This window comes from Scyliorhinus canicula, chromosome 1 (assembly GCF_902713615.1).
Source record: "Scyliorhinus canicula chromosome 1, sScyCan1.1, whole genome shotgun sequence".
Taxonomy (NCBI): Eukaryota; Metazoa; Chordata; class Chondrichthyes; order Carcharhiniformes; family Scyliorhinidae; genus Scyliorhinus; species Scyliorhinus canicula.
This window is the reverse complement of record NC_052146.1, coordinates 259,553,759-259,577,729: the sequence shown is the minus strand read 5'-3', so window position 1 is coordinate 259,577,729 and position 23,971 is coordinate 259,553,759. Positions and strand designations below refer to the sequence as shown.

The window sequence follows — 23,971 nt, the reverse complement described above, 5'->3', positions numbered from 1 at the left end:
AAGACAATGTTTTTCTTTTCGTTCATGGGACCTGTGCGTGACAGGCTGAGCCAGCATTTATTGCCCATCCCTAATTGCCCTTGAGGGAGCAATTGAGTCAATCACATTGCTGTGGATCTTGAATCAGATGTAGGCCAGACCAGATACGGGCTGCACCTTCCCTAAAGGACATTAGTGAACTAGGTGTATTTTTACAACAATCATGCTCTGCTACCTATTCTCCACGGACCCGCCAGTCCCGTTCACACGGCGCCAGTCGGGGGCCGTTGGAACAGGCCCCCACGGTGGTTCTCCGCGGTCGACAGGCCGAACTCCCGCCGGCGTGGTTTACATGTGGTACCACCCGGCGTGAGCTGCGACCCGCGGCTGCAGTGGCGGTCCTGGTGGGGGACTGGGGTATCTGATTCCGGGGGGGGGCCTCAGCGGTGGCCAGGCCCACGATCGGGGGCCACCGATGGGCGGGCAATCATGATCTGGGAGGAACCTAAATTCCGCCGCGCGGGCTCGCTGTGTGGCTCCGCGGGTCGGTGGTACCCGCGCCGAGGTGAGCCGCCGTGCACATGCGCGGACCCGCTTGCGGCCGGCGTGCGCACGTGTGGCCGCACGGTCTGGCTAGCAGGGCCCCGCCGACAGCCAGAGCTGCTGGACGCATGCCAAGGCTCTGCTAGCCCCTGGAAAACGGAGAATCACCTCGGACCTTCGAGGAAAAAATCCAGTGTGATTCCCGGCCGTTTTCCGGACTTAGTCCCCAGAAGGGAGAATCCCGCCCATGATTAGGTGGATTGACAATGCTAAATTTTCCCTTAATTGAAAAGAATAATTGGCTACTCTAAATTTAAAAAAAAACGACAATGGTTTCATAGGCATCATTAGACTTCAAATTTCACCATCTGCAGAGGTGGGATTTGAACCTGGGTGCCCAGAGCATTACTCTGGGTCTATGGTTTACTAGTCCAGTGACAATTCTACTATGCCACCGCCTCCCCTGAATATAATTGAGAAACAGGTTGAATATAAAAGGTTCAGAGGGGAAGAACATGAGCGAACTTGGCAGCTAACAGCAAAGGACAAAGGTTGGCAAAAGAGTGGGGCTGAGTAGGGACCCAAGGGGAGATTTACACATGGAGACAAGGCTGAGGTAACGAGTACCTTAGCAAGGAAGATGCTGAAGAAGAAAGATGAGGTAATTGAGACAATGGATGGATTAAAATTGAGCAGGTTTACTTAAAGTCACCAGGTCAGATCAATTGCATCCGTGGATACTCAGGGAAGCAAGAAACAAAACTGCGAAGGAACTAATTGTAATGTTCCAATCCTCCTTCGACTCATGGGTGGTGCGAGAGGACCACAAAAATTGCAAGTTACACCTTGGTTCAAAAGAGGTTATAAGGATAAGCCCAGCAACTACAGACTGATCAGTTTAACCTCAGTGATGGGGAAACTTTTTAAAACGATCATTCAAAACAAAATTAACAGTCATTTGGATAAATGTGAATTAATCAAAGAGAACCAGCATGGATTTGTTACAGGCAAACTGCATTTAACAAACTGGATTAAGTTTTCCAATAAGAGTAGTGCAGTTGATAGGGACTTCCAACTGGTGTTTAATAAAGTGCCACATGATAGGGTTGTCAGCTTTTAAGTCTGTGGAATACAAGTGAAGAAGTGACAACATGGATATAGTTGACCAAGCGACAGGAATACATAGTGGTGAATGGTTGTTTTTCCAGACAGGAGGAAGATTTATAATGGGGTACCCCAGCGACTGGCATTTGCACCATTGCTTTTCTTGATCTATATTTTTTTTTTTTAAATTTAGATTACCCAATTATTTTTTCCAATTAAGGAGCAATTTAGTGTGGCGAATCCACCTACTCTGCACATTTTTGGGTTGTGGGGGCGAAACCCACGCAGACACGGGGAGAATGTGCAAACTCCACACGGACAGTGACCCAGAGTCAGGATTCGAACCTGGGACCTCAGCGCCGTGAGGCAGCAGAGCTAACCACTAGGCCACCGTGCTGCCCTATTGATCTATAATCATGACCTAGACTTACGTGTGCAGGGCACATCTTCAAAATGTACAGATGAAACTAAACTTGGAAGTATTGTGAACTGTGGGAAGGCCAGAGGTAGACCTTCAAGTGCAGGTAGGCTGCTGGACGGTGTGGACTTATATCAGGTGCAATTTAATGCAAGGGAAGTATAAAGTAATATATTTTTGGAGTAAGAATGAGGAAGGACAAGTCAAAATAATGGGTACAATTCTGAAGGGGGTGCAAGATCCTAGAGGTATATGTGTACAAATTACTGAGACTGACAGAGCAGGTTGGCAAAGCATTAATAAGACATATGGCATCTTAGGCTTTATAAATAGAAGTTTAGAGTACAAAAGCAAGGACGTTATGGTGGTCCTTTAGATAACACTGGTTTGGTTTCAACTGGATTAATGCGTTCAATTATGGGCACTACAGTTTAGAAAGAATGTGAAGGCAATAGAGAGGGCGCAGAAAGGATTTACAGGAATGTCGTGAGTCATGATGAACTTCCGTTACAAGGATAGATTGGAGAAGCTGGGCCAGTTCTCCTTGGAGAAGGTTGAAAGGAGATTTGAGACAGATATTCAAAATCATGAGAGCTCTGGACAGTGTAGATAGGGAGAAACTGTTCCTGTTGGTGGAAGAGTTGGGAACCAGAGGTCGCAGGTATAAAGCAAAAGGCATAAGAATCAAGGGCGATACAAGGAAAAGCTTACTTATGCAGGGAGTTGTTAGGATCTGGAATGTATTGCCACTGCCTATGATTGTGGTGGGCACAGATTCAATCGCGCCTTTCAAAAGGGTGTGTGATAACTATTCGAAGACAAAGGATTGGCTGGTAATGAGGAAAAGTCAGGGAATGGGACTAGATGAATTACTTCTGCAGAGAGCCATCAGAGACTCCTTTTACACTGTATATTCTAACTATTCCTTTATATATTTCAGTTTGAAAATGTTATTGCAGTTCGTTTAGCATATGCAAAATTGAACAATACTTAATCAAGCTGTGAGCAATGGGTTCCACAGTGAACCTCATCACCTCTTCAACTTGCATTTGAACTCAACCATGCAATAAATGTTCCATGTGGAACAAATCTGGATGCTCCCGATCTCAAACATATTCCCTACACAAATGTACCCAGAGCTTAGCCAGATATTCAATCATCACATTCCGGGAGGAAGGTGGAAAACCAAAAAGATGGGCAGGCAGGTGGGCAACCTCCACCAAAGTCATTACAAACCTCCTGACAGCCAGCCAAGAATATTAAGAGTGGCCAAGAGCAGGCTGCCCACCTTGAATTTGCAGGTGCAGGAGATAAATACTCCTGAAAGTGGAGAAGACAACAACTTGCAAATTGAATAACAAAGCTGGGAAGGGAGGATGCACAAAAAGCAAGGACAAACTGGAGGGACTGCAGCTCTAGTATAAAGCTAGTGCTTTTGTTCCAGCTTCAACTTATCAAATTCAACAACCACTTTGGGGTAATTCACTGCAAGAAAAGTAGCAGAGACAGAGACTAGCATTAAGCAGTGATTAGCACTACCACAGTTGGGTTAAAGAAAATTAAACTATTTTCAAAACAAGCAGTTGACTAATAGACAGCAGCTTGCACAGAAACTATTATATCCCAAGCCGCTTGTATTGGATTATATAGACTAATGCAAAGGGGAAGTAGAATGTCTTAATCCTATACCTCAACATGAGCACTTACTTAGGTTTAGCATGGCAAACACAAATTTACCAAATAGATCTGAAAAAAAATTCAACATGCTCTTTGTCAACCATGCAGTGTTCGGAGGAGGAAAGGAAATTATCTTAAATGTATAAGCTAATATGTTTTAACGTATATATTATTAATGTAACTAAAAATTAATTGTACGAGAGAGAATAGAGAGGAGATTTACAAAGATATAGCCAGGACTGGAAAATTGCAGCCATGAGGAAAGATTGGATAGACTCGGATTGTTCTCCTTGGAGCAGAGGAAGTTGAGGGGAGATTAAATTGAGACGTACAAAAATGTGAGTGGTCTGGACAGAGTGGTTGGAAAGTACCTGTTTACCTTAGCAGAGAGCTCTGTGACTAAGGGGCATAGAGTTAAAGTGATTGTTCGAAGGATTAGAGGGGGGATGAGGAAAGTCTTTTTTCGTGACTGTAGGTATCTGGAACTCGCTACCTGAAAGGTTAGGAGAGGCAGAAACCCTCAACTCATTTTAAAATGTTTCTGAATATACATCTCATGTACTGTAACTTGCAACTACGGACCAAATGCTGGAAAAGTGGAATTAGGTAGGGTAGCTTGTTTTTCCGCCTGCACGATAGACCAAGTGGCCTTTACGTGCCATCAGCTTTCTATGAGTCTAGTTAATTAGGTTAATAAAGTACTAACCTATACGGAATCTGTTTTGTAACTGCTACACTGGTGAGCATAGAAGACTGAAACCAACCACCCAGCTGATCCTTCCCCTCCAGGTACACATCTGCCACATTATTTTCATCTAGAAAGAGAACAGAATGTGTTAAATGAAAGATTCATATAAGCCTTCTTATTCACATATAAGAAAATTTCACCTTGCAATTTAGAAATTCTATGGTGCAATTAAACAAACTCAAAATGGATGTACATTTTCCTCACAGATAATCATACTTTTTTTAGGTTTAATTTCTCAGCTTTTCTGCCCAACTCTTCCACTAAGAACAACTTGATTTGATGTAGAGAAACATTCTAAGGCACATCACAGAAACATAATCAGACAACAATGGACATGGAACTAAAGGAGTATACATTAGAAGTGACTACAGCTTGGCAAGAAAAGGAGGTGAAGAGGCAGAGAGAATGTAGGACTGAAGGCTCAGCAACCAATGGCGGGAAAAGGGAGTGAGAGATGCCCATATGGAATGCGACCTCTTAGAGGGGTGCCATGCTGGAGAAGGCTAGAGGAAAAATGAGATTCAAAGTGATTTAAACACAAGAATGAGAATGTTAAATTTCAAGCTTTAGAATCCCTACATTGCAGAAGGAGGCCATTCAACCCATCAAATCTGCAACAACCCTCCGAAAGAGCACCCTACTTAGGCCCACTACCCGATCTTATCCCCATAACCCCACCTATCCTGCAGATCTTTGGACACTGAGGAGCAATTTAGCACAGTCAATCCACCTAACCTGCACATCTTTGGACTGTTGGAGGGAACCGGAGCAAACCCACACAGACACAGGGAGAGAACATACAAATTCCACACAGTCACCCAAGGCTGGAATTGAACCCAGGTCCCTGGTGCTGTGAAGCAGCAATGCTATCCACTGTGCCACCATGTCAGGGACTGAATATAGTGTGGAATAGGATACAGACATCAATTTTTGGATGAGCTGAAGTTTATGGAGCATAGAGGAGGGAGGCCAACTGAGTATTGGAATCATCACATCTGCCAGAACAAAGGCATAAACAAGGGCTTCAGTAGATGGGTTGAGTTAGGGATGGAAGTGGATCGGTCTTTGTGATGGACTTTAAAGGTCAGCTCAGTATTGAACAAAGCACTAGAGTTTTTAACAGTTTGTAGAAAACACTGTAGGCTGAACAAAACCTCAGCAGGCAAAGACTTCTTGAAAAATTCCTCATGCAGTTGCCTCCTGCTGAGTTTAGTTTTTAATGTACAAATTATATCCCTGCCCTTCAGTAATCTACCTCTGCCTTTTGACAATGTTGACCACAATAAATATTCCCGGGTCTCAATCACTGGCACATACTGATTGCTAGGTGGCATGCAAGAGTTGCCTGGGATTGACTCTCCCGCCAATTATTCATTCCACCCAAATAAGGAAGTGTGTGGCAACTTCAACTTCCTTTTTTTGCAAATTGTCATTTAAAGTATACATCACGGTATAACAAATCAAGGGAATACAACATAATACCGACATAAAGAATGAGTATTATTAAATGGCATGAGCTTTGACGAGATGCTTTATATCAAATAAAGTACATGCATTGATATTTATGACTGTGGCTCAAAAGAAGATGGCTAAAGTATTTCTAAGCACACGTTAAAACAGATGTTAATAGCCAAATAACTGGTTATTGACTTAACAGTGAGGGGCTGTGGAAAGGTACAACTTAGAAAAATATACTAATACTGTGGTCAGAAATAGTTTGAAGGTTCAATAACCATTTGCTTTTATATATCTAATGTATCAAAATATTGCAAGAAGCATTACAAAATAATTAGTAGGCTTTCACAAGTCTTAGAAAGTAAAGATAGAGGAGGGAAACACGTTTAAGAAGGATGTTCCACAGAATAGATATGTGGCAGTTTAAGCCTCCATCACCAATGGTTGGGCAAAGAGATTGAAGATGCATAGAAAATCAGAAGGAAAGAAGTGGGTTTTCAAGAAAGGATACAGGCACCAAGGAGATGGCAGGAAAAGGGTGGTGGGGCTGAGGACTGACTAGCAAATGATGAATCGGAATTCACTGCACTAAGGGACAGAGAACCAGTGTAGGTCAGCAAGACAGGGAGGATGCTCTGAGCAGAGTCAACTCATCCTCATCATGTGCCTGGCTCAGCCTGATACAATTCAAGGTGGTTCACCGGGCACACATGATGGTGTCCCTGATGAGCAGGTTTTTTGTGGTGGAGGACCGTTGTGTGAGGTGTGCAGGAGAGCCCGCAAACCATGTTTTGGGCATGCCCGAAGCTTAGGGGATTCTGGCAGAGAACTGCGGATGTCATGTCCACGGTACTAAAAACGAGGGTGGTGCCGAGTGCAGAGGTGGCGACTTTTGGAGTGTTGAAAGATCCGAGAGTCCAGGGGGCGAGAGAGGCTGATGTTTTGGCCTTTGCCTCATAGGTAGCCCGGAGACGGATATTACCAGCATGGAGGGACTCAAAGCCCCTGAAATCAGGGGTATGGGTTAGCGACATGGTTGGATTTCTCAGACGAGAAAATTAAGTTCGCCCTGAGAGGATCAACGTGAGGGTTCATTCGGAGGTGGCAGCCGTTTATCGACTTCTTTGGAGAAAACTAAACTGTCAGCAGATTCAATAAGGGGGGGGGGGGGGGGGAAGGTGAGGCTATTTTTTGTCTACATTAGGCGGGAACAGTGGGAGATGGAGGGATGTGTTACGCACTGAACTATGTTTACATTTCCAGTGAACCACGTACACATGTTTTGGACATGTCCGATGCTTAGGGGGCACTGGGTGGGATTTGCGGGAATCATGTCCCGGGTGCTAAAAACAAGGGTGATGATGGGTCCAGGGGTGGCATGTTTTGGGGTTTCGGAGGACGTGGGAGTCCAGGGTGAGAAAGAGGCCCATGTTCTGGCCTTTGCTTCCCTGATAGCCCGGCGACGAATACTACTGGCATGGAGGGACTCAAAGCCCCTGAAGACTGAGTTATGGCTTTTGGACCTGTCGAGGTTTCTGGGTATGGAAAAAATTAAGTTCGCCTTGAGGGGATCTGTACAGGGGTTCGCCCGGGGGGGGGGGGGGGGGCGGGGGGGGAGCGGGCTTGTGCAGTATGGTATGATTGAAGTATTGTTTCTACGTGGATGTTTGCACTTTTTTGCTTTCTTTTTGTTGATGTCTGTAACTGTTTACAATGCCGAAAAATACCTCAATAAAATTGTTTGGTAAAAAAAAAACTATGTTTACATTTGTATTTGTATCTTTTATTGTTAGAAAACCATAAAGCCTTCATTAAATGTTTAAAAAAGACAAGAACAGGAAGGAAATTAGTGAGTGGGGCTTTATTCAAGACAGAATATATGTAGCAGAGATGTAGTTCAAGGATTATACAAAATGGACAATGAGTTAATTACACTGGCTGAGGCTGGAGGCCACGACTCTGCAAACCTCTGAGCTAGAAGTGGAGTCATACTGGCAATAGGCATTTGAACATTTCAAGAGCAGAAACTCCCACAAGGTCTTGGCGAGGATCTGCTACTTTTGTTCAAAATTTGTGGTCTGGTTAATATTAAACAAAGCAATCGGAATAGAAAAACATATTAAATAGGAGGCGGAAGGAAAACAATGATTAAGGCAAGCAATCTGGATAACTCAGAACTGTTCTTATGACTGTAATTACATTTTGGTTTAACAATTTTTGAGATTGTACCAGCGGTTTTGATCAAATGCAAGACCTGTGGTGCTCAGAACTGAACACTGATCAGTGAACATGAAAAAAATAATCTGGAGTCCAGTGTATATTTGTGTAACTTACATCTCAAAATGTCAGATCACTTTTCAGTTCACATACACTAACTCCAAAGAAATACTTTTGAATAAGTTTCTGCTTAGCCATATAAAGGCAACTAATAAGAACTGTTGGTGAAGAGTAGAGTGTGGCCTGATGGGCCACAGTGCTTCCCAACAATGAGATAAAAATCTCTTCCAAAGTCCCAAAGGTTTAGGGGGCCATATAATTACGATACGCTTCACCTTTCTGAAAATGCCATTATGAAAGATAGCTTGATAAGGATATATTTACTTTAATGAGTAAGCAAACTATAAAATAAAAACTAATAAAATATTATAGCTCTGACCTTTAGAATTATATCAGTAATGAAAGTTTTTTTTCCCCAATAGTCAGTCGATTTCTAAACGAAAATGGCTCAGAAAGCAATTTTTCAAAATTTGTTGGTTCAAGAAATCTAATCACTGGATTAATTCTATTTCATATGTAATTTTCTTATAGTCCTCAAAATGCCCTGAGTGGATGACATCTGAAATACTGTGTTCTGTTCTGCACATCTTACCTGAGGAAGAATATACTGGTCTGAAGACGGTGCAGTGTAGATTTATCAAAATGTCAAAGGGTTAAATTATCAGACAACATTAGCCAAACTAGGGTTGTAGTTCCTGGAATTTAGATGGTGATTATAGATGGTGATTAGGTGATTCTTTTGATGTTTAAGAGATATTAAGGGAAACTAATAGAGTGAATAGTAAGTTTCTCCCTGGTTGGGGAGTCATGGACTAGGAGATATCACTTAAGGTCAGAGCTTTCAGGGGCTAGCTTGCAAACACTTACAAGCAATGGTGGTGAAGTATGGAGTTCTCTTTTGCTCAGAGAAGTTGATTATGGATATCAAAAAATTGTACAAATCAATGTGGGTCAAAGATTGTTGAAAAGCCAAACTTTGACATGAATTTTAAAGGGTTAAAATGTTCAATTTCCTCAAGAGAAATTCTACAAAACATAATTTACTGCAAGATGTAGAGTAATAAAATCAACCTTTGCCTTATGTTTGCTTTTTGACTGACAAATAAAAAAGTTAAGATATGCTCATCTAAAAAAAAGTTAACTGACCTGATCTGTTAAATATTATCAAATATGATAGTGTTGAAAGAGATTATTGCATCATAATGCTCAACTAAGTCTTTTCTACCAACATATATAAATCAATTTATCTTCAAGTCATTAAATTAAACTATTTATGTTAAAGTCCACATCAAAACCAAAATTTTTTTTCCAAAAAGATAGATGCCATGTTTCTGTCTAATTAAATGTTCTTGTTCTCACGGATGTCCAGTAGCCTTTGTAAACTGGGCAATACAATGTTTTGTAACAACAGGAATCTTATATAATATAAAATACAATTTACTGCTAGAGTAAAGCAGCATCTAATATGGCAGGTCTCTTTAATAGTTTATTTGTAAATCATGTGTAAGACACTTGCAAAATCAAGACGAGTTTGAAGAAAGTTATTTAATAAAATTATCCTCAGGATTTTCCAATGCACTGTATAACTAATGGATTTATTTTAAAGTGCAGTCTTCTTCGCAGGGAAACAAGGAAGCAAAATTGCACATGGCAAGTTTCCACAACCGTCTGACTGATTGAATAATTTGATTTGGATGAGGGAGAATTTTGGCTAGAACACAGAGAACTTCCTGCTTTTCAAATAGCAAAATGCATTATGTCCACCAAGGAGGCTGATAAGCCTTTCATTTAATAGGTCATCCAGAAAATAATACCGCCAACAATCCAGCACTTCATCAATACTACAGGTACAATGAAAAGAACATGGGGCAAAAGGCACACTAATTTACTTTCCCTGTATAAGAGAACTTTCTAATCAAGCGTTTTGCTAAATAGGATAGACACAAGAACAGATCTAGCAGCTTAAAATTGAGCATCCATGAGATGGGGTGGGTCATCAGCAGCAGTGGTTGTATCACAATCTGTAACCTCAAGGCCTGGCATGGCCGTCCCTCTACGATTGCCATCAAGCCAGTGGAGCAACATTGGTTCAATGAGGAGTAAAGGAGAGCATGTAAGGAGCTGCACCAGTCATACCTAAAAATGAGAGCTGAATTGATGAAGCTAAAACACATGACTACATGCATGCTAAAATAGTGGCAGCAGCGTGTTATAGACAGAACTACGTCATCTCATAACCAAATGATCAGATCAAAGTACAGCAGCCTTGCCACATCCACTTGTGAACGGGGTTGGACAATTAAACTAACCAAAGGAGAAGACTCCACAATGATGGGGGTATGCAGCACATCAGTGTAAAATACAAGCTGACTCATTTGCAACTATCTTCAGCCAGAAGTGCTGAGTAGATGATCCATCACCTTCTCCTGCTCATCATATGCCAGTCTGCAGACAATTTGATTCACTTAACATAAGAACTAGGAGTAGGCCACCTGGCCCCTCGAGCCTGCTCCGCCATTCAATGAGATCATGGCTGATCTTTTGTGGGCTCAGCTCCACTTTCCGGTCCAAACACCATAACCCTTAATCCCTTTATTCTTCAAAAAACTATCTATCTTTACCTTAAAAACATGTAATGAAGGAGCCTCAACTGCTTCACTGGGCAAGGAATTCCATAGATTCACAACCCTTTGGGTGAAGAAGTTCCTCCTAAACTCAGTCCTAAATCTACTTCCCCTTATTTTGAGGCTATGTCCCCTAGTTCTGCTTTCACCCGCCAGTGGAAACAACCTGCCCGCATCTATCCTATCTATTCCCTTCATAATTTTAAATGTTTCTATAAGATCCCCTCGAGCCTGCTCCGCCATTCAATGAGATCATGGCTGATCTTTTGTGGGCTCAGCTCCACTTTCCGGTCCGAACACCATAACCCTTAATCCCTTTATTCTTCAAAAAACTATCTATCTTTACCTTAAAAACATGTAATGAAGGAGCCTCAACTGCTTCACTGGGCAAGGAATTCCATAGATTCACAACCCTTTGGATGAAGAAGTTCCTCCTAAACTCAGTCCTAAATCTACTTCCCCTTATTTTGAGGATATGTCCCCTAGTTCTGCTTTCACCCGCCAGTGGAAACAACCTGCCCGCATCTATCCTATCTATTCCCTTCATAATTTTAAATGTTTCTATAAGATCCCCCCTCATCCTTCTAAATTCCAACAAGTACAGTCCCAGTCTACTCAACCTCTCCTCATAATCCAACCCCTTCAGCTCTGGGATTAACCTAGTGAATCTCCTCTGCACACCCTCCAGTGCCAGTACGTCCTTTCTCAAGTAAGGAGACCAAAACTGAACACAATACTCCAGGTGTGGCCTCACTAACACCTTATACAATTGCTACATAACCTCCCTAGTCTTAAACTCCATCCCTCTAGCAATGAAGGACAAAATTCCATTTGCCTTCTTAATCACCTGTTGCACCTGTAAACCAACCTTCTGCAACTCATGCACTAGCACACCCAAGTCTCTCTGTGCAGCGGCATGCTTTAATATTTTATCGTTTAAATAATAATCCCGTTTGCTGTTATTCCTACCAAAATGGATAACCTCACATTTGTCAACATTGTATTCCATCTGCCAGACCCTAGCCCATTCACTTAACCTATCCAAATCCCTCTGCAGACTTCCAGTATCCTCTGCACTTTTCGCTTTACCACTCATCTTAGTGTCATCTGCAAACTTGGACACATTGCCCTTGGTCCCCAACTCCAAATCATCTATGTAAATTGTGAACAATTGTGGGCCCAACACGGATCCCTGAGGGACACCACTAGCTCCTGATTGCCAACCAGAAAAACACCCATTAATCCCCGCTCTTTGCTTTCTATTAATTAACCAATCCTCTATCCATGCTACTACTTTACCCTTAATGCCATGCATCTTTATCTTATGCAGCAACCTTTTGTGTGGCACCTTGTCAAAGGCTTTCTGGAAATCCAGATATACCACATCCATTGGCTCCCCGTTATCTACTGCACTGGTAATGTCCTCAAAAAATTCCACTAAATTAGTTAGGCATGACCTGCCCTTTATGAACCCATGCTGCGTCTGCCCAATGGGACAATTTCGATCCAGATGCCTCGCTATTTCTTCCTTGATGATAGATTCCAGCATCTTCCCTACCACCGAAGTTAAGCTCACTGGCCTATAATTTCCTGCTTTCTGCCTACCTCCTTTTTTAAACAGTGGCGTCACATTTGCTAATTTCCAATCCACCGGGACCACCCCAGAGTCTAGTGAATTTCGGTAAATTATCACTAGTGCATCTGCAATTTCCCTAGCCATCTCTTTTAGCACTCTGGGATGCATTCCATCAGGGCCAGGAGACTTGTCTACCTTTAGCCCCATTAGCTTGCCCATCACTACCTCCTTCTTGTGATATTGATAAATGGTTGAACACACAAAATACAGAAAAAGCTACAAGGCCTTGACTTTAGCACCAGAACAAACCACTCTGTTCTAGTCTAGCGACAATGTAGACATCTACCCAACAATGTAGAAAACCATCTCCTGTCCACTAAAAACAGGACTAATTCAATTCTGCCAATTACTGCACCATCAGTCTACTCTCAATCTCTCAAAATGATGTAGATGTCATCGACAGTGCTATCAAGCAGAACTTCATCAGCAACAACATGCTCACTGATGCTCTGTTTAGGTTCTGCCAGGACCACTCAGCTCCAGACTTCATTACAGCCTTAGTACAAACATGGACAAAAGAGCTGAATTCCAGAGGTGAGGTGAGAGCATTAAAGCAACATTTGACTGAGCATGGCACTATTGAGCCCTGGCAATGGGAAGTCAATGGGAATCGGGGTGGAAAATATCCATTGGTTGGAGTCATTCCTAGACATTCCAAAGACAGTTGTGGTTGTTGGAGGCCAATCATTTCAGCCCCAGGTTTCACTGTAGGAGTTCCTCAGGGTAGTGTCCCAGGCCGAACCATCTTCGACTGCATCATCAATGACCTTCCATCCAACATAAAGTCACAAGTGGGAATGGGTATTGATGATTTTAGTGTTTAGTTCCATTTGAAACTCCTCAGAAAATGAAATAGTCCGTGCCCACATGCAATAAGACCTGTCTGCTCTCCGACAAGTTAGAATAGCACCAGTTAGAAGTAAATGCATGCAATCTACTCGAGATGACATTGCCAGAACCCATTGACAAACATAGTAAAGAGCTAAAAACGGCCAATGGTGCCACTTCTCCAGGAGTTCTGCCAAAGTTACAGTGGGAGATAACGCAGTAGAAATTCTCCCCCCAGACCATCCCCAATGCCAAGAATGAGGGGTTTTATTTGAGATGCGGTAGAATTTGCAAGCATTTGACCAGGTCACACACTGCAACCTCTGTTTTTTTAGCTAAAGAGGAGTATTTACAGAAGTGACGATTTCCCTCAGTGGACAACATTCCTCTCCAGCAGAAACCAGTTTGTGTCTCCTGAATCAGATATATAAAATTGGAAAACATCTTTTTAAAGCTTACAGAGTCAGAGTATTTTTATCTCTGAAAAGAATTACTACAAATAAGTGTGTGAGAAATACAGCTGCATGAACAGGTGTTGTCATCCTCTTTAAAATATTTACACACAATGAATAGATACTTGTCAAAAGATGTTTCTTCAACATGGAGAAATAAATCTTAAAGGTACAAGAGAAACCTGCAGATATAGAGCTAGTAGGTATAATGCAGAGGAGTAACATATAACAAAGCACCATATACAGCAACAAAGATGTAGCAACGCTATAAGGAATCACAGGGTAAAAGCAAATTACTGCGGATGCTGGAATCTGAAACCAAAAAGAAATAGCTGGAGAATCTCAGCGGGTCTGGCAGCATCTGTAGAGAGAGAAAAGAGCCAATGTTTTGAGTCCAGATGACCCTTTGTCACCTGGATTCGAAACATTAGCTCTTTTCTCTCTATATAGATGCTGCTAGATCCGCTGAGATTTTCCAGCATTTTCTTTTAGTAATCACAGGGAATGGCTGTTCAGTTGATGCCAATGTTTCCCTCAGTCAGAAGGTGGGTTGAGGACTTGGGCCAATAATCTCAGTTGATACTTCAATGCAGATGTGTTGTTCAACTGAGGCTGTGTCTGCCTTACTGGTAGATTAGGTAAATATTGATGATCTCATGGCACTGTTGAAAAAGACAAAGAAGGAAACTCGCGGCAAACATTACTTCCTCAACCACCATCAACAAAAACAGATGATCTGGTCGTTCACCCTCCTGCTGTCTGTGGGACCTTGCTGTGAGCAAAATTGCAAATACAATTGTTACACACCAAATGCGTTTCCAAAATAATTAATGATACACAAAGCATTCTAGGATGTTACATGAATACAATAACACACCCATACCCACCATCACAGTTTCCAAAGTCAGATTGGCTTTCCTGAAAGTGAACCCTCGGAAAGCGACGGGTCTGGACGGGATGCCTGGTCGTGGACTCAAGAGCCTGCGCGGGCCAGCTGGCAGATGTGTTCACAGACATCTTTAACCTGTCCCTAATCTGCTCCAAGGTCCCCACCTGCTTCAAGAAGACCACCATCATGCCGGTGCCAAAGAACCAGGCAATGTGCCTCAATGACTACCGCCCAGTGGCCCTGACTTCAGTCGTAATGAAGTGCTTCGAGAGGTTGGTTATGAAGCGCATCACCTCCATACTCCAAGAATGCCTTGATCCACTGCAATTCGCATACCGCCGCAACCGGTCCACAGCAGACGCCATCTCCCTGGCCCTACACTCATCCCTAGAGCAGCTCGACAATAAGGACTCCTACATCAGACTCCTATTTATTGACTACAGCTCCGCCTTCAACACCATAATCCCAGCCAAGCTCATATCAAAGCTCCAAAAGCTAGGACTTGGCTCTTCACTCTGCAACTGGATCCTCGACTTTCTGACCCACAGACCACAATCAGTAAGAATAAGCAACACTTCCTCCACAATAGTCCTCAATACTGGGGCCCGGCAAGGCTGTGTACTTTACTCCCTGTACACAGATGACTGCATGGCAAAATTTGGTTCCAACTCCATCTACAAGTTTGCTGACGATACGACCATAGTGGGCCAGATCTCGAATAACGACGAGTCAGAATACAGCAGGGAGATAGAGAACCTAGTGGAGTGGTGCAACGACAAAAATCTATCCCTCAAGTGGCTGGGGAAGCAGGGAGGCGAGCGGGTGGTGAAGATCAAGGAGAAATGGAAAGCGGAGTTGGGAATGGAGATCAATTGGGAAGTATGGAATGAGGCACTGCGAAGGGTAAACGGGACATCCTCTTGTGCAAGGATGAGCCTGATACAGTTTAAGGTGGTGCACAGGGTGCATATGACTCGGGCGAGAATGAGTGGGTTCTTTCAGGGGGTAGCAGATGAGTGAGAGAGGTGTGGGCGGGGGCTAGCGAATCATGCGCACATGTTTTGGGGTTGTGAAAAACTGGGAAGATTCTGGGCTGGAGTGTTCGCGGTCTTAGCCAGGATAGTGGAGGAGGGAGTGGATCCGGACCCTTTGGTGGCGATATTTGGGGTTTCAGAGAAGCCGGAGCTCATGGAGAGGAGGAAGGCCGATGTCTTGGCCTTCGCCTCTCTGATTGCACGGGGACAAATTTTGCTGGAGTGGCAGTTGGCATCGCCACCGGGGGTAGCAGCACGGTTGGGTGACCTGTATGACTTCCTGCGGTTAGAGAAGATAAAGTATGAGTTAAGGGGCTCAGCAGGGGATGTTTGAGAAAAGGTGGGGGATGTTTGTGACCATGTTTGAGGAGCAGTTCGTCGCGGGGGGGGGGGTTGATGGGGAGGTGGGGGTGAAAAAGGAGAAAAATCTGTACAAACTGTATAGTTTATTGTTGGGAAGAATGTTTCCCGGGGTGTTTATTTGCTGTAACCTACTTTGATACAAGTTTGAATAAATTGCATTTTTTAAAAAACAATCTATCCTCAATGCCAGCAAAACTAAAGAGGTGGTCATTGACTTCAGAAAGCAAAGTACTGTACACAGCCCTGTGTGCATCAACGGGGCCGAGGTAGAGATGGTTAGCAGTTTCAAATTCTTAGGGGTACCCATCTCCAAAAATCTGTCCTGGTCCACCCACGTCGACGTTACCACCAAGAAAGCACAACAGCACCTTTACTTCCTCAGGAGACTAAGGAAATTTGCCACGTCCACATTAACTCTTACCAACTATTACAGATGCACCACAGAAAGCATCATATCTGACTGCATCACAGCCTGGTATGGGAACTGCTCGGCCCAAGACCGCAAGAAACTTCAGAGAGTCGTGAACACAGCCCAGTCCATCACACAAACCTTCCTCCCATCCATTGACTCCATCTACACCTCCCGCTGCCTGGGGAAAGCGAGCAGCATAATCAAAGACCCCTCCAACCCGGCTTACTCATTCTCCCAACTTCTTCCATCGCGCAGGAGATACAGAAGTCTGAGAACACGCATGAACAGACTCAAAAACAGCTTCTTCCCCACTGTTACCAGACGCCTAAACGACCCTCTTATGGACTGACCTCATTAACACTACACCCCTGTATGCTTCACCCGATGCCGGTGTTACGTAGTTACATTGTGTACCTTGTGTTGCCCTATTATGTATTTTCTTTTATTTCCTTTTCATGTACTTAATGATCTGTTGAGCTGCTTGCAGAAAAATACTTTTTACTGTACCTCGGTACACGTGACAAAAAACAAAATCCAATCCAATCCAAGGGGCTGGATTCTTCAAAAATGGGGCAATGTCCCCACGCCCTTGTAAAAATCTGGCGTTTCACTCCATACTTTCCTAAGAAAAATAAAGACTAATTCATCTACCTGCAGGGGGCTGGCAGGGACCCAGAGTGCTTCTCGCAGCTTCAGCTGCGGATACGGGCCCCCACACTTCTGTTTCCGAGTCCACGCATGCGCACGGCGGTGGCCGCGCCGAACGTGATAGCGGACTCAGCTGGTGGACCTGGACGAACAAACAAGGTTTTCTTTCAGATTTTGAGCATGAGCAGTATATTGCTTTTGTGTCAAACACATTCTGGAATGGGTGATGACTTTCTCACTGTGATGAGAAATCTCTTCTGGTGATACATGACAAGATAATTATGTCCATCACAATGTTACCCTAATTCTACTTACCTTGCATAGAAAATAGAAACAGGAAGAGGCCATTCGGCCCTTTGAGGACATATACAAACTTCGCACCTGGTACTCAAAGGTGTGTTTTTCTGGAACAGGCAAAATCGATATGTGCATTTGGAAAAATAGAATGTGGCCTGGGATTTTGGATGGTAATGCACGAGTCATCTTCTTGCAGTTGACATCTCTCAGCTTCACAATTCTAAGTCCAGCTTGGACAGCCTAGTCACAGCACTTTTTGGGTAGATTGCCTTGGATCCTGTGGCAACATTTGTTAACAATTTGGGGGGGGGGGGGGGGTTTCACGTGATGTGAGCGTTGGAGCAGCTGTGTTTTTTGCAAGCTCCAGCTCTGCTCATCTTTTAATTCATGGCTATCATCTTTTAATTGTCTTTTCATCCTTGTGTACATTTCTTTTTTGTCTTTTCGTAGTTTACATAGTTTATACTACGTTCCGAGAATTATTGGTCGGTGATTCTGCACGACAGAGCCGAGTTTGAAGGTTTAAATCCTCGTTTGTTTGTGGTGGCTGGAAAGAGTTGGGGTGGGGCCCTGCCTTTAGTGGTGCAGTAGCTTTGCAGCGGGCTTTTGCCCTGACGATACAGTTAACGCCCGGCATCAACAGATGGAGACAGCCAACGAAAGATGCTGTTGTGGTTGGAAATCTCAGCTCAGGTACAGGTTGTCAAGGCCCAATTCCAAGAATTTCAGGGTGTTTTTATGGAGGCAATAGGGGCACATGAGCAGGTATTTGCAATGGTGAGAACATTGTCCCTGGTGGAAGCCTGCCTCTATACGGTTGAATTCCTACTGCATGGCATGTCGCCCATCCTCTAGAGTCGAGACAAAGAGAAGGGGAACAAGAGAGGAGTGCTGCTGAGTGTTGAGTCCGGTTTCCTAGGCGTGGCTTTGGAGAAGTTCCCAGTTCAGTTCGAGAATTGGGTGCCATGTTTCAGGAATCTCAATCTGGACACTGGGCAAATTAAATTTGATGGAGCAAATTTAAACGTCTTCTAGCCCTGATGTGGCCTTCCAACCACTGGTCCTATGTTGTCCAGTTCTGGATGTCGGTCATGAGGGGTTAGAGGTGGCAGAGTCGATTGAGTCAGCCCCCTCCCCTGCTGGAGCCTAGGTTATTGACTGCCGGGTTCTGGTGAGACGTGCCTTGTGCTTTGATCATCAAAACCGTTGAGAGATCCTGATGAATGCTCATTGAGGGACTTCCAGTGACGACGGGCGGGAGGCAGCCGCACACTGGAGGGCTCCCGCTTGGGAATAGAAATTTCTGGGTTTTAACGCCCGGTCCCGGGGGCAACAGAGGCTGAAAAAGCTGTAAGAAGGCACAGGGATGGGAAATGTCCAAGTTCGGGAAAAAAACAGCCGCGAGAAAGGGGGTTAATGAAAGTCCGCCGGTGAGTGGAAAAGTCAGCGCAGCAACTGTAAGGAAAGCGGAGGCTGGGGCACCAGGGGAGGCCACATTGCTCACAGCAGGAGAAATGACCACGGTGATGGTTGCGGAACTTGAAAAACAGTTCACAAAGCACATGGAAGTGATGAAGAAGGAGATTGAACAGTATTGAAAGTGCTGGTGGAGGAGGCGATTGCCCCAGTGAGGGCAGCGGTATCAAGCACAGCAGCAGAGGTGCGGGAGCAAGGTGAGACATTGAAGGAAGTGGAAGAGGCATTATTGCAGCACAGTGATCAACTCACCTCGATGGGGAAGGAGCTGCGGAAGGTGATAGAGACCAACAAGGGTCTGCGAGCCAAAATGGAAGACCTGGAAAACAGATCCAGGTGGCAGAATCTGAGGATCGTGGGTCGCCTGAAGGGGTGGAAGGCCCGAGGCCGACTGAGTATTTTGCCATGATGTTGGCGAAGCTATTGGGGGAGGGGGACGATCTCTCTCGATATGAACTGGATCGGGCTCATCGGTCGTGGAGGCCTATACCAAGGGCGAGTGAGCCGCCAAGAGTAGTAACTGTGTGTTTCCGTAGATATAGCGTGAAGAAGGTCCTGTGTTGGGCAAAGCAGAAGCGGGTGGTGCAATGGGCTGGAGCTGGTATACGTATATACCAGAACTTTACGGTGAGCTGGTGAGGAGGCAGCCGGCTGAAGAAGGCACTGTACATCAGCACGGTGCAGTGTGGCATAGTATATCCAGCTAAGTTGAGGGTGACCTACAAATCCAAGGACTTTTATTTTGGGACGGCGGAAGCGACGGAGGAGTTTGCGAAAGCAGAAGGACTGTGGCAGAATTGAGAAATGGAACTGAGAGCGGGTCGTGTACCGACGTAGTCTCATGTAACTTTATTTTTTCACTGCGTGTTGGTGTATGTACTAAATGAGTCGACGCTGTATATTTGGACAAGAGAAGAGTTGGGACTTTCATTTGCAATGATGGTTCTTTGGGGCTTGGGTGTGTATACTGCGGCTGTGTGCTAAAGGGGATTTTTTGGTTTTCCTGGGACTGGGCAAGGGGGAAGGAGACCCAGGCAGGGGCCTGATCATGGAAGTTTTCTGAGGACAAGGGTGGCTCTGAACATCCCTTTATGGGACGGTAGTTCCATGATCTGGCTGGGTGCATGCCTGAGCACCCAACACCGCCCAGGGGTTTTAGTCTCTCCCACAGGGTTTTGGGGGGGGGGGGGGGGGGGGGGGGTTGGCTTTGACCTGGTGGGGGCCCCAGGGGGATGGAACCGGTCATCCTCCCCAGGGTGCCCGCACTGTGGTTGTCTTACTGGTTCTCATACTCATAACTCCCATTGGTTAGGGCTAATTCATATGTCCCTTCTTACCTGGTGGGGGGTGAAGTGCTTTGCCCTGATTAAGATTGGGTTCAGAACGTGCACTGTCCTGTTTGTGGTAGGATGGGGTCAGAACAAAGGTGGGGAGGTAGGTAACGAGTTATTGGAGTTTGATTTAAGAGGTATGATCATTCATGTCCTAAAGGATTAGAGGTTTCTTTTATTTCACAGTTTATACTCAGAAGTGGGTGAGGAATTTGCATGGTAACTATTTTTCAAAATATATGCGGTTGGAGTGACTGGGTATAATTTATCTTCTGTAAAATGTGAATTGAAAAATCTAAAATTGAAATAAAGTTTTGTGTAGTAAGAGTTGTGATTAACAAATATAGAGAATCGTCAATTTTTAAAAAAAGGATACAAACAGCAACAAGGAAAGAAATGGATCAGTGGTTCAATGATCATGTTGCAGACTACTCATATTTCTAACAAGCAATATATTGTGATTGCACTTGGACATTTCTACTTTGCCTGAAAAGCAATCAACAGCTAAATGGGCCACACCTTTCACACCCTGGGCAAGGATCAGTCTCGGGGCTGAGACTTGGGTCTTCAGTTGATTGACTTTCACAATTCATTCCAATGATAAGCTGGATTTAGTCATAGCGTAAGGGAAGGATGTTTCACGGTCATGGTACCAGGCTACTCCTTTTTTGTCATTATGAAAGTAAATGTATACATAGAAAATAAATCTTTGATCAAAGATTGTTCAAGAATTGTGGATTTATCTCACAAAGACAGGCTAGTGTGCATCCACGTTTTTATTAATTGGTACAGGTTTATCATTCATTGACAAAGTATATTTGAATTTTGAACTGACTCATGGCTCAGTTCATAAATTATTAAATTGTTTCTACCATTAGCATATCAAAAATACAGTGGGCTTTATAAGTATTCTTGAGGCAACAGCCAACAAAATGCATTTTTGCAAGTTCTTGGGTACTCATTGTTGGGGATGAAAGATAAAGCCGACTGTCCAATCCATAAAAACTGCCCTCTGACTTGGTCGTTGACTTTCAGTTTATAGCATATTTATTGGCCCATAATGCCCCCTGGACGTTTCCAGGTAATTGCCCGGGAAGTTCAAATTTCTGATGGCAATTGCCCTGCATTGGGAACCGTTTGATAATACAATTTAAATTGCAAACTGTGAATGGTTCTGACTGAGAACTGCCCTCCCACAATTACAATCCCATTGCCTGACTGCCCTCTCCACCCTACAACGGTCCGCCTCCAGCTGTCCACAGGACTGACAATTTGACCCCGAATAAAACCCAACCACCCTTCCACACGCTCTTAACCCCGCTGTGATCTCCACTCCCCAACTATGCATCCATCCCCCAACTGTTCGCCCCCAGCTTCCCACGACCCCTTCCCCCAAATCTAATACCACAGCCCTTTATGACTGCCCTCCCCACATACCGCTCACCCTCACCCCACTGTCCATCTAACCCTTCCCATTTACCTTACAAACATTCCTTCACCCTGGCTTCTCAGTGACTCCATTTTTAAATGTATCTGCTTTGCAGCAGCTAGTGCCGCACAACAGGGGGCCTGTCCTTCTTACCTCCGACGCTGCAGTCCTGGACAGAAAGCTTTGGGACCCTTCTGCGGTACACAGCTCTCTTTGGGCCTGAATTGGAAGGCCTGGCGAGATAGGAATGCCTGAATTTCCAGATAAGTAACTACAACAGAGTGGCAATCCAACTCAAGTGCCACTCCATCGGAAGTTACAGCCCAATGTGTTTTCAGCGTACTTTGCAACTAAATTGAGCTTAAGGTCAATAATGTTATGCATGGCAATGAACGATTCCATAGAAATATGTAACCATTGTAAATATTTAACTTCTCACCTTCCAACACATATGACCATGAGATGCCACTATCAAACCAAATATCCAAGATATCCTCTCCCTTGACATAATTAGACACATCAGAGCCTCCACTCTGCAGAAATAGAAAACATAAGTATAATTAAATTTTGCCTATAAGTTCAACATTTATACACTCTAGAGTTGATTAAATACAGTACAGTTGACTTACCAATGTGTCTTGCACCTGTAAATACAAGAACCATTTTGGATTTGTTTAGTATCGATGGGGATGTAATGGTGGGCTGTTTTCTGTCTGAATGACGGCCACAGCATTGATATGGAAAAACTGCTGCTAAAATTTACTCACTGAGAAAAAAAAATTATCTTTAGCCTCAACTAAAACCTACCATTTCAGTAATGCCAATAAATGTAAGAGGTTACTGGGGTGTAACAAGTGTTGTGGTTACATTGACAAAGCAAGGAGCAGAGTATCATATAGTCCAACAGACTTTAAAGATAGCTTCAGCATTACATTTTATGGAAAATGTTCAAAACTGATGGGAGTTTTTCAAAACTCCACGCTCAAACATATAGATTAATTTTATGGAACTACTCAGCTAAGTCGAGTACAAATTTCTGTCTAGTCATCAACTCTGACAAAGTAAAGGCTTACCTAAACATGTCAAGCAATAACAGCAGAAACAACAAAACTAAAATTGATGAAATGCATGAGGCAAAGTTGGTTTAGGATTGGTGAAGTCTATCTTCAAGAATTAGGGCAGTGTTTCCAGAGGATAGAGAAAGAAAAGTGAGTTCTAAATTCGCGTTCAGATCTGGCATGTTTTAAAAGCACGTACGTATATTGAAAAATCTCACACCTGTTCACTGCCTGCCTGCAAAACTTTACTTTGTGTCATCAAATTTAAAAACACAGAAACTTTGAACGATTGAAGGAACAGGAGAGGCCCATCATGTCCATGCCAGCCAAGTAAGAACTATTCAGCCTAATCCCACAGTCTAGCTTTTAATAATAATAATAATCGCTTATTGTCACAAGCAAGCTTCAATGAAGTTACTGTGAAAAGCCCCTAGTCGCCACATTCCGGCGCCTGTTCGGGGAGGCTGGTACGGGAATTGAACCCACGCTGCTGGCCTTGTTCTGCATTACAAGCCAGCTGTTCAGCCCACTGTGCTAAACCAGCCCGTCCATAATTTTAGTCCATAATCTTCTTGTTTATCATACCTGAAGTGCACATCCAAATATTTTTTAAATAGAGTTTTTTTCTGTCTCCTTTCAGGAATTAGTTCCACATTTCCACCACTCAATTCTTAACTCCCCTCTAATTTTTTCCCTTTGCTAACAGAAATAGGTCCTTTCTAGTCACTCAGTCCAGGACCTCATAATTTTATACACCTGAATTAAATCTCTTCTCAGCCTCATAGCTCATATCATTAATTCAGGGCAACTTCAGCATAAATTATTTTGTACATTCTCCAGTATGTTCACATTCTGATGGTAACAGTGCAAGAATTGTGCACAGTAACTTGTAGTATAATGTAATTTTATAATAATTTCCTATGTCCATATTTCGGAAGTCCTTTGACGCAGTGGGTAGCGTGGTCATCTCTGAACCAGAAGCTCCGTGTTCGCGACCCAGCCAAGGACTCAGTCAAATGCTGCCAGACCTGCTGAGATTTTCCAGCATTTTTGCTTTCTGGATACCTGTACACTGAGATCCCTCTGCCTATCAATACACTTAAAGGTTCAGCCATTTACTGTATATTTCCCATCTGTATTAGATCTTCCACTATCTCACTTTTGTCTGGATTAAACTCCATCTGCCATCTCTTCGCTTAAGTCTCCAACCGATCTATATCCTGCTGTATCCTGACAGTCCTCATCTCTATCCGCAATTCCACAAATCTTTGTGTCGTCCGCAAACTTACTAAT

At 43.8% G+C, this 23,971-nt stretch overlaps 1 protein-coding gene across 2 annotated transcripts in view; it reads right to left on the bottom strand.

Moving 5' to 3' along the window:
* Positions 1 to 23,971, bottom strand: part of iars2 (isoleucyl-tRNA synthetase 2, mitochondrial) — a 109,082-nt gene that overhangs the window by 20,678 nt on the left and 64,433 nt on the right. For both annotated transcript variants that reach the window (XR_005462359.1, XM_038811998.1), the window contains exons 14-15: positions 22,060 to 22,153; positions 4,428 to 4,536 (exon numbers count right to left, since the gene is read on the bottom strand). Coding sequence is in view for 1 of the 2 variants with exons in the window: in XM_038811998.1 (XP_038667926.1) it covers positions 4,428 to 4,536; positions 22,060 to 22,153 (203 nt within the window). In the remaining variant the exon portion in view is untranslated. The remainder of the gene's footprint in view (positions 1 to 4,427; positions 4,537 to 22,059; positions 22,154 to 23,971) is intronic.